Source organism: Nannobrachium achirus (assembly GCF_963921795.1).
Source record: "Nannobrachium achirus genome assembly, chromosome: 17".
In the NCBI taxonomy this organism is placed as follows: Eukaryota; Metazoa; Chordata; class Actinopteri; order Myctophiformes; family Myctophidae; genus Nannobrachium; species Nannobrachium achirus.
The window spans coordinates 11,700,086-11,714,362 of NC_137824.1; the positions used below are offsets into that span (position 1 = coordinate 11,700,086).

Sequence of the window (14,277 nt, forward strand, 5' to 3'; positions counted from 1 at the left end):
GAGGTAACAGAAGCAGAGATTTACAAGAGTTTGCTTTGAAAATACATATGTTCAAAGATTTGCACAAATAGATATCTAGCTTTCATGTATGATCATTGAGGGTAGGTGAATGCTAGGGTAAGCGCATTGGGTTTAGGTGGAGTCTGAAGAGGTGAGTCTTCAGACCACGGTGGAAGCTATGCAATGAGTCTGTTGTTCTAAGTGCGTCAGGGAGTTTATTCCACATTCTAAAACGGCTAGTTCCATTCCTTGATTCTGATTGGCTGGATGCTGTGGTATATGAGACTATAACCCACACCTTTAATCAGTTTATATCAAACCCAGGTGCGTTATTTCTTTCCACAGTGTTCCACAGTGCACCAATTATCTGCACCTGTGTTGTTTCTGCAGCCTGGCCGGGAACTACTTTCTTGTGGCTGGGGACTACTTTCTTGCAGAGCAGACCTTATAGTGTAGTATTAGTGAAATAGAACAGTTTTAATTGGTACATGTCTAGAGTTTTCATGTTGCCATATTGTAACTGTTTTAGAAAAGCTATAAGTAGGGTATCGTTCACCTTTGAATCGTTACAATACCTTTTTCGATACCTGGGAATCGATACGATACCCTTTTCGATACCATTTTCGATACTTTTTATTTAAGTTTAACTGCTCTACCGCAGAGGTGATGATGATGATCACACAGTGTGGCGGAGCGGAGAGTATAGACGTTGGATAATCATCATAATAATAAACATTATAGGCTATTGTTGGCTATTTTCCACAGTAACGAGTGTAGCCTACTAAAGCAGTCATTAAACTCTCAGTAGCCCAACTGTTACAGATGCGACCGGCCAGGGGTGCTTGTGGTTACCTGTATTTTACACCGGCTGAGAGTACGCCTCTCAGCCTGCCTTTGGGGGCCAGGAGGGTGAATTATCTACGACGAGTGATTTTTTTTGTCTTGGGTTAAACCTAAAGCTTTACCAATCCCATTGATATTTGTTTAAGCCTGGCCGTCTTCTACCCTGAGCCATCCCAGACTATCAAAGTGTGTTGGAATTAGACGGGCTTGAGGCCGATAAGCAGTCGTATCAGTTTGTCTTGGGGAGTCTGAGGGCGGCTGCGTGCATTGCATCTGATTCATCCGACTTTCACCTGAAAGGCCCTGGTCGGTTTTCAGTCAGGTGAGGCAGCTCCGTGAAGGATAATCAATATCCGTCATGCTAATTGCTCCGATGTGAACCTCTGCCAGCGGCAGCTCATCTGAATGAGCAGCCGCACTTTTAAGCTCACGTACAACTGTACGGTAGGTCACTCCAGTCCAGAGATGTGTACCGGTAAATACACGCACGCACTCACGCACGCACGCACGCACGCACATACACACGTTTTTAAATGTATAGCCTAAGCCGGGGGTCAGCAACCCGCGGCTCTAGAGCCGCATGCGGCTCTTTAGCGCCACCCTAGTGGCTCCCTGGAGCTTTTTCAAAAATCAAACCTCGGTTCGAAGTGGAGCGGTGAATTTGAGCAGCTGTACCCTATGTGAGTGAGTGAGTGAGTAAACTGTGCCTGTGAGTGAGTGGTGAGTGTGCCTGGCCTGCACAAAACAGCGCCCCTCCTTTAACTAGTGTGTTGTGTGTGGCCACTCAAGGTATTGCCAGGCTACGGACACGACCAGCCAGCCAGCCAGCCAGCCAGCCACCCAGCCACCCACCCACATACCCACGGACATACCTGTCTATTGGGAACGCTTTCACCGCTCCAAAAATGTATGAAAATGGAAAAAGATGGGGGGGGGGGGGAATTTAATTTTTGTTTTAACGATTTTTTCTAATCGTCACTGTTGGGCAGAAACCTTTTATCTCCAAGTTTCAAATTTGTATGTTTTTTTTTTTTCGCAAAGTAAAGCCCTGCTTCATCATACAAGACTGACGCACAAAAGTAGTGAAAACAGCAGATCTACAAGCACACAACGCCTCGCGGTGCGAGGCGTTGTGTGCTTGTAGATCGGCTGTTTTCACTAGTTAAGTTCATTTTTTAAATGATAAATACAAAATGAAGTTATGGACATAGTACAAGGTTTCCACCCGACAACGACGATATATAAGGCTTTTATAATTTTTTTGTGGCTCCAGACAGACTTGTTTTAGTTTTTTTTGGTCCAATATGGCTCTTTCAACATTTTGGGTTGCCGACCCCTGGCCTAAGCCTAAAGCCGTAAAAGAGCAGATCTACAAGCTCACAACGCTGCAACGCGTTGTGAGCTTGTAGATCGTCTATAGTTCTTGTACACGACACAAAGCGTGCAGTTAAGTACAGTATACACAGGCCTAAATTATCTGTAATCCCTAAAGCTAACCTCTAAAAGTCTATTCCTAACTAGGGATGGGACGATACGCAAAAGTATCGTTTATCGTGACATTTTTGGGGGGATTTCACTTGAAATGAGGACAACAGGCTATGCTGCACATGGTCAGTCTGTCTGCAAGATCGCTCTGCCCCTCATTTTGCCCCAAAAAATTCATGTGACTAGAAATAGTAGGTAGGTTTTAATGTTGAACACACATTTTCTTTTTCATTTTCCCAACACAGTGAATTTTTCAGAGAGGAGGTTTTGCGTTTTGGCCATCGCCATTGTTCTTGTGAGGACCAGGAAAAATGTTCCCCACAAGCATAGTAATACACACGCACACGTACGGACACACGCACACACATATGGACACACATGCACGCACACGCGCGCGCACGTTCGCACACACATATAGTGGGTGAGTGACTGTCCACAAGGCAAACATGCATGCAGCATTCATTCATTAGCATTATCGATCGGTGATCGGGATTCCGTGGGAGGAATTTCCATATTGATTGCGGTAAGTGCAGAATATCGAATGCCGAGGCTCCCCGACACGTATAGACAGTGACCTCCTGGGCGTACCCTCACTCTGTCCACTCTGACCTTTCCTATACGGTGGATATTCATTAACCCATTTGAGCCTGAACACATTATGACGTAATATTTCATGCTTTACTTATTACAAAAATAGCAGATTTACAAGCTCACAGCGCGTGCCGCGCTGCGAGCTTGTAGATCTGCTATTTTTGAAAAATCGTGACAATTAGAATTTTGACCCGATTCTATAAGTGTCTTTTGAATCCTTCTAAGATTTTTGGAAAAGAAACCCTATGTTTCTATGTCAGCAATCTGGCCAGCCATCGTCAGAGAAAAGGTCCTTTTCACTTAACTGGAGCTCAGATAGTCTGTTCTGGAGAGACTACTATGTCAGTGGTTCTCAAACCTTTTCATGTGAAGGATCCCCAAAATTATATTTATTTGGCCACGGACTCCCATTTCAAAATATCTAGTTTCAGGGACCACCGAGAAGCAAAATTTGAGTTACAAACGTTCGCTTTGAAAATACACATATTCAAAGATTTGCACACATTTTCACGACTTTTTCAAAAATAGCAGATTTTTCACTGGTTAAAGCGTTCAATAATTCTAACCCTGAATGGGTTAATGAAGTATGTGTGGCAGGGGTGTCGCACCAAAGTCTGGGCCCTGGGGTACAAGGATTCACTGCGTTACGTTGTGCTGTAACTATTGAAAAATAGCACATATACAAGCTCACAGCGCGGCACAGAGTGCCGCGCTGCGAGCTTGTAGATCTGCTATTTTTGGAAAAAAAACATGATGTTTTTTTGTCTTTGAAGGTTTTTTTTTTAAAACCTATGTCAGTGGTGCTCGAACTTGTTCATGTAAAGGACCCAAAATGATATGCATTTGGCCACGGACCCCCATCTCAAAATATTTAGTTCCAGGGACCCCCATCTCAAAATATGAGTTACAAATGTATGCTTTAAAAAATATATATATATTATTCAAAGAATTGCACACATTTTCACAACTTTTCAAAAAGAGCAGATCTACAAGCTTGCAGTGCTGTGAGCTTGTATATCTGCTATTTTTCAATAGCTAAAGTATAAAATAATGAAGACCCCTCCACGTTGGGCCGTAGTAACTCAGTCCCACTTCCCCCGCCTTGTGACGCCCCTGTATGTGTCGTGATCTCCTCGAACAAGTGCACTGAACCTTACCCTCAACACCGCAGTTAAGCCACCAGCCAATGATGTGAAGTCGTCCACTCTTCGTGTCTTTTCATTAACGCGACTGTAAACATAATTAAGCAACATTACATTACACAAGAGGGGTTGTGCTTTACCGCACTGGCGCCCCAAAAAGTAGATGGTGATCTACCAGTAGACCACACAGGCTGTGCCGGTAGGGGAGAGTGTTTTTTTTGCAAGTCTTAAAGTCCGAGTGTATTAAAAAAGAAACTGGGTTAAGAACCGTTGGTCCGACCAGCTTAACATTCCCCAGGTTAACATTCACCAGCGTCGGCAGGTTAGCAGTTCACCAGGTTAGCATTCACCAGTGTCGGCAGGTTAGCATTCACCAGTGTTAGTTTTACTGAGGTTAGGTTTGGGTGTATCTCCATCCCCCCGACTTTCGTTACCTCCGCACAGCAAATCACAAGCAGTGCCAATTGCCTATGTAATTGCCTGGGCTCTGCTCTCCCACTGCCACGCCTGGGGATACAACGGACAAACCTCATGCTTCCTTCAATGCATGGGTAGTCCAAGTTGTTTCTTTTCACCTGACGGGGGATTTCCCGGGATGGACGTAGCACGTGGAAGGAACACGTTATTCCAACCAGTTCCTTTCCCCTCCATCAGGTGCCCCGCTGGCCAGGGGGAGGCATTATAGAGACCAGGATTACTGCATATTTTCGTGAGGGTATCAACCCTAGGAGACACGGGGAGATGCAAACTCCACACAGAAAGGCCCTATCGCCAACCCCACCTAGGGTGTGGGCGCTGATGACGCGGAGGGAGGAACACGCCCCCAGCACCCAAGGCATCCCCTGGTGGGAATCGAACCCAGGACCTTCTAGCTGTGAGGCGAAGCGCTAACCACTGCGCCACCGTGACCCCTATGTTTTTTTACCGAAGGTTCTGTCAGCATCCCTCGCACTCACAGTCTGTCTTCTCTCTCACCCTCTTTTTCCAAGGTTAGTGTTGATGAGACAAGGCACAACCCCCTCCCCCCTTCACGCCCCCCCCCCCCCCACATTCTTTTCCCCCGAAGGCCCGCAAACCGTCTTGCCATTTGATAAAATTAGTTGATGTCCAATTAGCATAATACTCCAATTAGTGTATTATATACCCTTTTTCCCCCATTATCGCAAAACTAATGAACAAAAAGCTAATTGCAAATTAATCCACGGTTAATTGAACAAATGACCTTTGTACAGAAGAGGAACAAAGGGTATGAGGCTGGCGGGTTTTGTCAGGTGAAAATATAAACTTGCCTTTAGGCCCGTTCATATAGTCTCCGAAACCCAACTTTTCTTCGGAGTAGGGATGGAAATCGGAATCGGCCAATATCAAAAATCGGCAGGTATGATATCAAACCGGCCGAATGAGTCACTGACATAAATACCGGTTTTATGCCAATTGTGTCTATGGCACTGCACAGCATGATGCTCTGGTCCTGTGACTAAAGTAAACATTAGCAAGCAGCAGCCAGTCTACTTAGTGGCAGCCTACAGAATACAGATGGTGCTGATTACCTTTGCAATGTAAGGATATTTTCCATAATCCTGTGTCAATGTCTTCTCCAAAAAGAAGGGGAGAAAAACAAGCATGTGTCACCTGCTTTAGTTTCCTCCTGCCTAGTCCAGACGGTCATATTAGACTGGATCTTGTCTGTGATTTTGGATATTGTACTATTGTGATTGATTTGGCATTAGTGTTCTTCTAGCTTATTGGTACTCAAATTGAAGTATGTCTTGTAGGCCTACTTGGCCTGAAAAAAGGGTATTGGAGCAACCCTATTTTCTAGTTCTTAGCTAAAGAAATCGGTATCGGAAAAATCAGTTTTGGCAGGTCAGACCTTCATAAAACCGGTGGATCGGTATCGGCCAAGAATCTTGCAATCGGTCCATCTCTACTTCGGAGAGTTCCGACTTTCTGACGTTTTCTGTAGATTTCCGAACTCTAATTCGGTGTGATGCATTTCAGAAGTCGCGAGTGACATAATTTTTTGTCTCTCCGCATCACAGACTGGAAAGCCTCACTATCTCCAAAGGGAGGTGGGACATAGAAGCGGGATTCACACATCCGTGGCTTCCGATTGGTCTTTGGTGATGTCTGTCAAACACACCAGTGTGCTGAGCGTGTTTATGATGACGTTGCTACGATAACCCTACTCTGATTCGTTGGGACAACATCCAATCAGCAACGACAACGCCTACGTCACAACTACCTTCCTGAAATACGAGTCACTCTGCATGGGTCCAGGGGGGAAATAGAAGTTATAAATAAATATAGATCAAGCAACGTGTCGCGCTGCGACGCGTTGTGAGCTTTTAGATGTGCTATTTTCAGCACGCAACACCTGAGAGCAACCAAACATAAAATGACTCTCTTCTCCACTAGTCCCTCCCTAACGTTTTAGTCTAGTTTTTATTTTGTTGACGAAATTGTCAATATATTCAGGCTTAGTTTTAATCATCACAGCTTAGTTTTTATTTTGTTTTCGTCAGTGAAAAAAACAAAGTTGACAAAAGAAAAAATCATAGTTTTAGTAGACAAAATCAACACTGCTGCCGTCTTAATGTGCTGACCTGCCGGGACGTCCCAGTGCAGAGCGGACAGCCTTCAACGGGGTGATTAGCCTAATTAATGCTGCTTTAATTGGCAGGAGGAGGGAGCTTCTCTGTTCAAATATGATTCTTTTTGGGGTCACAACCTGAAGAGGTACACATTTAATTTAAAAAGTAAATGAAAGGATGAAGGGGGGCATCGCGGCCTGAAAAGGTTCATTGAAAACCACTCATCTAGATTAGAATCATTGATCTAGTATCTGTAATACGCCTAATGACAACCAAACGAAACCAGGACGCACCGATTGAATGAGAATTATGAACCAGAGTCATTTTGAACTTTCCCCCATTAAATACAGTTGAGTAACTTCAAAATGAGCAGGTGTGACCACAACATAATATGTATATTTATTTATTTTTGTTTCAGCAGACACTGCTTACTCCAGCACACCCCAATCTGCGTAACTCAGCAAAAGAACACACACACACACTGACAATTAAAAGCACATTAGCCTAATCACCTGCTGAAACTACTCGTCTCATTATTGCTCAATTTGTAAATTGTGAGCAGAAACCTCATATCTCCATAATTTTACTTTAATTTTACTTATCGTAAATTACCCATTCAGACCGCATTTGTGTCACGTTGGATTTTAACCGATTCAACCATAATGTTTTTTGATTTAACCATTGAAAAATAGCATATCTAAAAGCTTGCACTCTGTGCCGCGCTGCGAGCTGTTTTTGAAAACTCTTGAAATTCTTGAAAGTCTTTGAATGTCTTGACCAGATTCTCTAAATGTCTTCTAAAATCCTTCTTCTAAATCAGCGGTTCTCAAACTTTTTCATGTCAAGGACCCCCAAAATGACATGTATTTGGCCACAGACCCCCCCCCCCCATCTCAAAATATGTTGTTCCAGAGACAGAAGCAGAGATTTGAATTATCTCACTCAGCAACGACCTCACTCAGCAACGAAATAAAAATACACAAAAATTAAAATAAAACAATTCACAGGAGGCAAGCAGTGGCCACCCCATGATGTGAACTGCAATGTAGTTTCAAATGCATTACATTGCCGGTGTTTTTGAGAGTGAAAAACGAAAAAAGAAGAAAAAGACACGTGTGACATGCATGATCTGGGCAGATTGCCCCAGAAAAGAAATATATATATAAAAAAGAAATCACACTTGTGTGAACTGAGCGGTGGAGGCTGTGTGTGTGTGTGTGTGTGTGTGTGTGTGTGTGTGTGTGTGTGTGTGTGTGTGTGTGTGTGTGTGTGTGTGTGTGTGTGTGTGTGTGTGTGTGTGTGTGTGTGCGCGCGCGCGTGAGTGTGAGTGTGCCTGGCCTCAGTGGCCTGAACAACAGCGCCCCTCCCTTAACATGTGTGGTCAGAAAAGGTACTGCAGGCTACATACAGACAGACACACACACCAGAGGTTGCGCTAGGATTTTTAACAGCCGGTCACCGTGACCGACATGATTAAAATTTATCGGACATCTGATAAAAAATACCGGACATAATAATTTTAATGCATGGATGACAAGCAGGTGCAAAAACATAGCCAATAACAACAGTTTAAGTCCTGCTGTATAGTTGGGACTGAACTAATTGAATGTAAAGGAGTAGTAGGCTGTACAAAAAACATACAGCTTCCGAAGCTGTATGTTTTGATGATGATCGATCATCTTGCATAAGGAAATTAATTATATTGGACTACTCACGCAGGCTGTGTGTTTGCACAGATACTGCATAGTTTCATAACAAGTTGTTTCTGTTCTGCATCATATTTCAGGCCAACACATAATAATGTACAGAATAATGAGAAATAGTCTGAAAGTGGGGTCTGCGCAATGTTTCATAGGTTGATAGATTAATCTGGCCAGAAAGGAATCAATTATAGACTACTCACTAGTATGGTCGAGTGGTCACGATCATCCTGCATCTCTGTTATGCAACTTTGGGAAGGTTGAAAAGGCTTTGGTGGTGATCTTGTACAGTTTCCATAACATCTCCTCATAAAGAACTTCAATCGAGTGTATAAAGTTTGTTTTATATGGGTTGTAGTTGTCCTGCGTGCCTTCAATAATTCCCATGGGTTCACAGTGCGCATTGCAAAATGACGCTGAAATGGACTGCTGTCTTCTCTCTCCCCCAGCGCCCCGTTCGCAAATTAATGTTTAGGCTAAACAGTTCTGATAATACAACTTATTTTTGACTGTCCATTCATGTACTATAACTTAAACTGCGCGCTCATATTCCAAAACCAAGGCAGCTCATAGAGAGCATAGCGACAACATAACAAACCGACAACTAGGCCTACCCAGCAACAACTATCATTTCCTGTCTTACCTTCACAATAAAGTGTCTCCCGTTTACCTCCCAATGCAGCTTATTTCACACAGGTTATTATTAACAGGAAAAAGTGTAACTTAACCCGTGTGTGTTTGTGCAACCAGACGTGCATGTGAGAGAGAGTGATGAGGGAGAGAGAGAGAGAGAGAGAGAGAGAGACATTGAGAAAGAGAGAGAGAGAGAGAGAGAGAGATTTGCGGTGAACTGCCGTGTCATTTTCAATCGGTCCTTATGTCCGATGAGGTTTATATTTTCCGGTCTTTGTCATTATAAATCGGTCAAATCCGGCAATTTCCGGTCTAACGCAATCTCTGACACACACATACATACATACATACCCACACACACGGCCACGTATAGGACACGGCTCCACCGCTCAAAAAGAAATATATATATATATATATATATATATATATGAGGTCTCCACACTGACTGCCCCTTCCTGTAAACCCCCAGCACTACCACAGTATCTCTAAAGTCATGTCATCAACATGGATCGGTCCCATTTCCCATATTCCCTCCTAATAGACCCTATTCACGGCCCTCCCACGCACGCGCACTCAGCAAATTTCTCAGCAACTTCCTAGTGCTGACATCAGCTTTGAACGGTAAAATAACACAGAAATTGCTGGACTTAAAGCCAACAAATCATTATTTTGAATGGTAAAGTAAATTATAACGCTTTGTGCCATTTACTATCTTGTGTTCTTGATCATGCTAGCCGTATTTTATACTTCACTATTCGGAAATTGCATTAAATTTGCGATTTCTGTGTTAACTCTATGGGCTTTTAGTAGGGTTTTCCCCTTCAACTGTGACGTCAACGTGAATTCAGTCAATTGCCTAACATTGTCTTCTAAAGTTTGTGTATGCGACCTGACGGTCGCTTATCTCCCGATTAGGGAGTCTTACTGGTTACATAAATACCTGGCAGTCTCTCCTCTCCTCTCCTCTCCTCTCCTCTCCTCTCCTCTCCTCTCCTCCGACAGAGAGGAGAGGTTTCGTTCAGGTCTTGTTCTTGTACCCTTGATTGCGTCCAATTACCGTTCTATTTTTAGTTTCAGACTGGAGAACAGCGTTCACTGAAACACCCGTAAACAATGACACAGGGAGAGAAGAGCGATTCGCTTGTCTCTTTGTGTTCTCACCACTGTTGATGTCAGGCACATGCACACATAGACATCAAAGGGGGCTTGAGCCCCTGCCCTTTTATCCGTCTGAAAAAAGTGCCCTCTCCAGGTCATGAAAGCAGTTTTACTATGGTGAAAGAAATGCAAATGCCCTCTTTCCATGCCATACATGAAGGCAACATTCAAGAGAATTGCCTTGTCCAAACTCTCCTGAACTTGAATGCAGCATCTTATGTTGAAAGAATTGTCCTCTCTGTGTAGAAATCCATGCCGTACGCCACATCTCTATATTTACTTGATTATGCTTAGTTCAATGTTGTATCAAGCACCGAAAATAGCCGACCTCTAAGCTCACAACTTGTTGTGAGCTTGGAGATCGGCTATTTTTGATATTTTCACCAAAAGGCCCTTTTAGAAATGTCAGCCTCTGCCTCTCCAACATTCTCTGCGCGTCCCTGGTTGATGTAGACAGCAAATTTAGATTTAGTTTATAGCCATACCGGTATTTTAATCATCTGAAATGTTTCAGTATAGTGCAGTGAAGTCATGACACGTCATGACTCGCTCATCCCCCGGTTTATATAAGTCATTTCTCTATGGAGAATAACAGTGGGTCATCTTAAAATCGTCTCATAAAAGCACTGTGGTCCAAAGATAAACAAACGGTTTGCGCGATATTGTCGTGGAGGTGGCTCTGTATGGTTTATGATAGCCATTCACTCATATTTGATAAAGCCTGTTTCTAACGAAAATGTAACTAATTCGGCAACAGTAACATTAGCGTTTTCTCACCATCATTTGATTCTTCACATCCATATGAGTCAAACCGCTTAGATCATTTGTTTATGTTTGGAACACAGTTCTTATATGACGCAATATGAAAAAAAGTCTATGGGAATTCAGATTGGGGGGAAAAAAATGTGAACCAGGTAGGATGGGTAAATGATGTCAGACTTCACTGCTCTAATACCGATGTGCCATTTCCAACTCTTTAGCATTTATTGCTCTTTTCCTGAAAATGCAAATGCATTTTTCCAACAGGTTTCTTTCCCTCTTTCGCCATTCAACATTTTATGGAGAATGGAGCGTCGTTTTGCAGAAACTCGCAAATGCCTAGAAACCACTCCATTCCCATTGAAAAGCAGAATCCACCTTCATAGGTAGACTAGATTTACACTTCCAAGTCAGAGAAGGTCATAAAAAATAGCAAACATATAGCTGCAAATCCCCTGGAAATCGATTGTCTTGCCAACGTCAGGATGTGTTAAGTTTGTGAAACGGCACTTCTGTGTACACTTCTGTCCACCTCTGATCTGCAACCTGCGTTGACACATCTCGCCATGAACGACCACCTAATCCAGGGGTTTTCAAAGTGGGTGACGGGGCACCCTGGGGTGCCGTGATGGCAGTCCAGGGGTGCCTCAGAATAATTTGATGATATTTGGAATTCAGCGATATCACTACATCAATATCATTTCACTATGTGGAGACCTGATTTGCGCTGTACTTGATGAGTTATTTTTCCATCTACGGCCAACTTTTTTGTTTTTGTTGAACCTTCCCCCCGGAATAGGGATACTGGTTTTCAAGTGGTTAAACGTCAAGTATAACGTTATTCCGTTCTGATGGAAACAGATATTTCTCCTTGGCCTAGCCTACCATATCTCATGGTGGAAAGATGTACATATTTGCGTCGCTTATGTAAGATCCTGAAAATTAATAGGGTAATTCAGGGGTGCCGTGGATGAAAAAGTTATTTACAGTTTGAAAACCCCTGACTTAATCCGTGAATGTGTCTCACAATGATTGGCCGAAACACCGGTAGGTTGGTTGATTGATTAAAGCTATAGCCTTACACCTAACAACTTTGAAAAGATTTCTCAGTCGTAATAAAATCGAGACGAGTCGCGGCGCGCTCCCGTGATTAAGTCGTTAAATGTGAGGTAGTGGTCCGACTCGATTTTTACCCCGACTTGAGACCCAGATTCTGTTACGATAATATCAAACTGGTTTGATATTTTCACAAATCGAGGCTGAGTCTGACTGAATGTCGAGTACAATGACGTAACAACCAAAACAGAACGCTATAGTGAGCCAAAAGCCATTCATTCCCCAAACGCTGAGCTGCCAGCCTGGTCGCTACTAGTAGCTGTTGGTGCGGCTGCGACAGCCCTTTATTTCACCGCGTATCATAATAGTTCAAACATTCAAAGTTGATAGGATCAATTTGCGCCGGATAGACTCAACTGAGAGGAGAGGAGAGGACGAGATAGGACTGAGGGAGGGCGGGGCTCGGTGTGTGTGCATGCAGTGATGGAAAAAGTACTCACATGTTTTACTTAAGTAAAAGTATCATGGCCTATTTCAGACAGATTTCAGCAAATAAAAAGGAATCTTTACAAAATCTTTAGAGGTATCTCACATCTAACAACTGCAATCTTTTAAAAATCATCATTAAGTCTTTGGAAAATCTTTTTTAAATCTTATAGTGTGAGAGGGTAGTCTTTTAGAAATCTTTACAAATCTGTCCGAAATCTTTTCAAAGTTGTTAGATGTAAGAGGGCCTTAAGACGACATCACATTCTTTTTTTCTTTCCTAAAATTTTTATCCCACAATTTTGTAACCCATTCTTCACCCAGTGCCAATTGCCTAAGCTGTTATCCTGGGCTCTACTCTCCCCCATGCCTGGGAAGGGCCCCGAACTGAGCTCATGCTCCCTTTAGTGCATGAGGATTGAGCAGGCCGCTTCTTTTCACCTGACAGGGTGGAACTTCCCCGGTTGGACGCAGCGCGTGGAAGGAACACGTTATTGTTCCTTTCCCCTCCATCAGGCGCCCCGGCTGGCCAGGGGGAGGCAGTATAGAGACCAGGATTACTGCATGTTTGCGTGAGGGGTATCTGGAGACACAGGGAGAACATGCACACTCCAAACAGAAAGGCCCTTTCGCCAACCCCACCTAGGGTGTGGGCGCTGATGATGTGGAGGAGGGAACAAGCCCCCAGCGCCCCCCGGCGGGAATCGAACACAGGACCTTCTAGCTGTGAGGCGACAGCGCGAACGACTGCGCCACCGTGCCCCCACCTACTTTACGACATCAACTTCTGCCCATGTATGGAGATCCCCAATTGATCGGCTCGTCATCGCTTACGTCATCGTTTACGTCACCAGTAGAGCGCGCTATTTAATCGCCGTCTTCAATCCTGTCGTCTGCGTCGGGAGTTCACCTGGTTTCACCTCAGCAACGTCCAGCTTCCGAGTGTCGTCCTGCACTTAATCACTGTCCTGAAGCAAGAGCTCGGTCCCCCCCGGAGAAGAAGAGATGGCTCTCCATTTTCTGGCCTTTTGCTACATGCTGGCTCTGCTGGTCGCGGTCGGCTTGATCATCTTCGGCTTCAACCAGTTCCTGGCGTTCGACGAGCTCAAGTGCGACTTCACGAACCCCATCGCGCACTGCGAGACGCTGAACCCCCTGGTGCTGCCCGAGTACGCGCTCCACGGCCTCCTGTGCGCCATGTTCCTGTGCGCCAGCGAGTGGCTCGTGCTGCTGCTCAACGCGCCGCTGCTGGCCTACCACGCGTGGCGCTACCGCGGCCGGCCCGTGATGAGCCGCCCGGGACTCTACGACCCCACGGTCGTCATGAGGGCCGACGTCCTGGCCTTCTGCCGCAACGAGGCCGTCTGCAAGGTGGTGTTCTACGCCCTCTCCTTGTTCCTCTACCTGGGCAGGATGCTGTGCTGCCTCATCTGGTGAACACCCCCTCCCCCTTTTTAGCCACTGAACCAGGGACATAATGGGCCCCTGATTCAGCACGGGAAAAAGAGTTGGAGAGGCCCTCATTGCGCCTTTTAGTGCATAGAGAGAGAGATCTCTCTCTATGCACTAAAAGGTTGAAATTCAAATCCCGGGGGAAACCTCATAAAAAAACTGATTTGTGTTTGTGTCCCATTAATTTACTATAGAGGAAAGAAATACAAAATATAATTATGCTTTAAGTAGCATGTGAGGGGTCAAACTAGGGTTTTTTCATGATGCTGTTGAATTTCAACCTTTTAGTACATACTAGACCTTACCCGTTCAAAGATGTGTGCTCCAAAATATGTGCAGAGTGTGGGTTGTGGGGAAAGTTACTGTAACTGGTGCGTG

The 14,277-nt window shown here is 44.4% G+C and overlaps 1 protein-coding gene across 1 annotated transcript; it reads left to right on the top strand.

Annotated features, from left to right (window-relative positions):
- Window positions 1-13,452: 13,452 nt before the first annotated feature.
- Window positions 13,453-13,884, top strand: LOC308302258 (protein cornichon homolog 1-like; the record flags this gene model as incomplete). Its single annotated transcript, XM_080746518.1, has 1 exon — window positions 13,453-13,884. One exon carries the CDS (start codon window positions 13,453-13,455, stop codon window positions 13,882-13,884), a length of 432 nt encoding a protein of 143 aa, XP_080602644.1.
- Window positions 13,885-14,277: the final 393 nt, after the last annotated feature.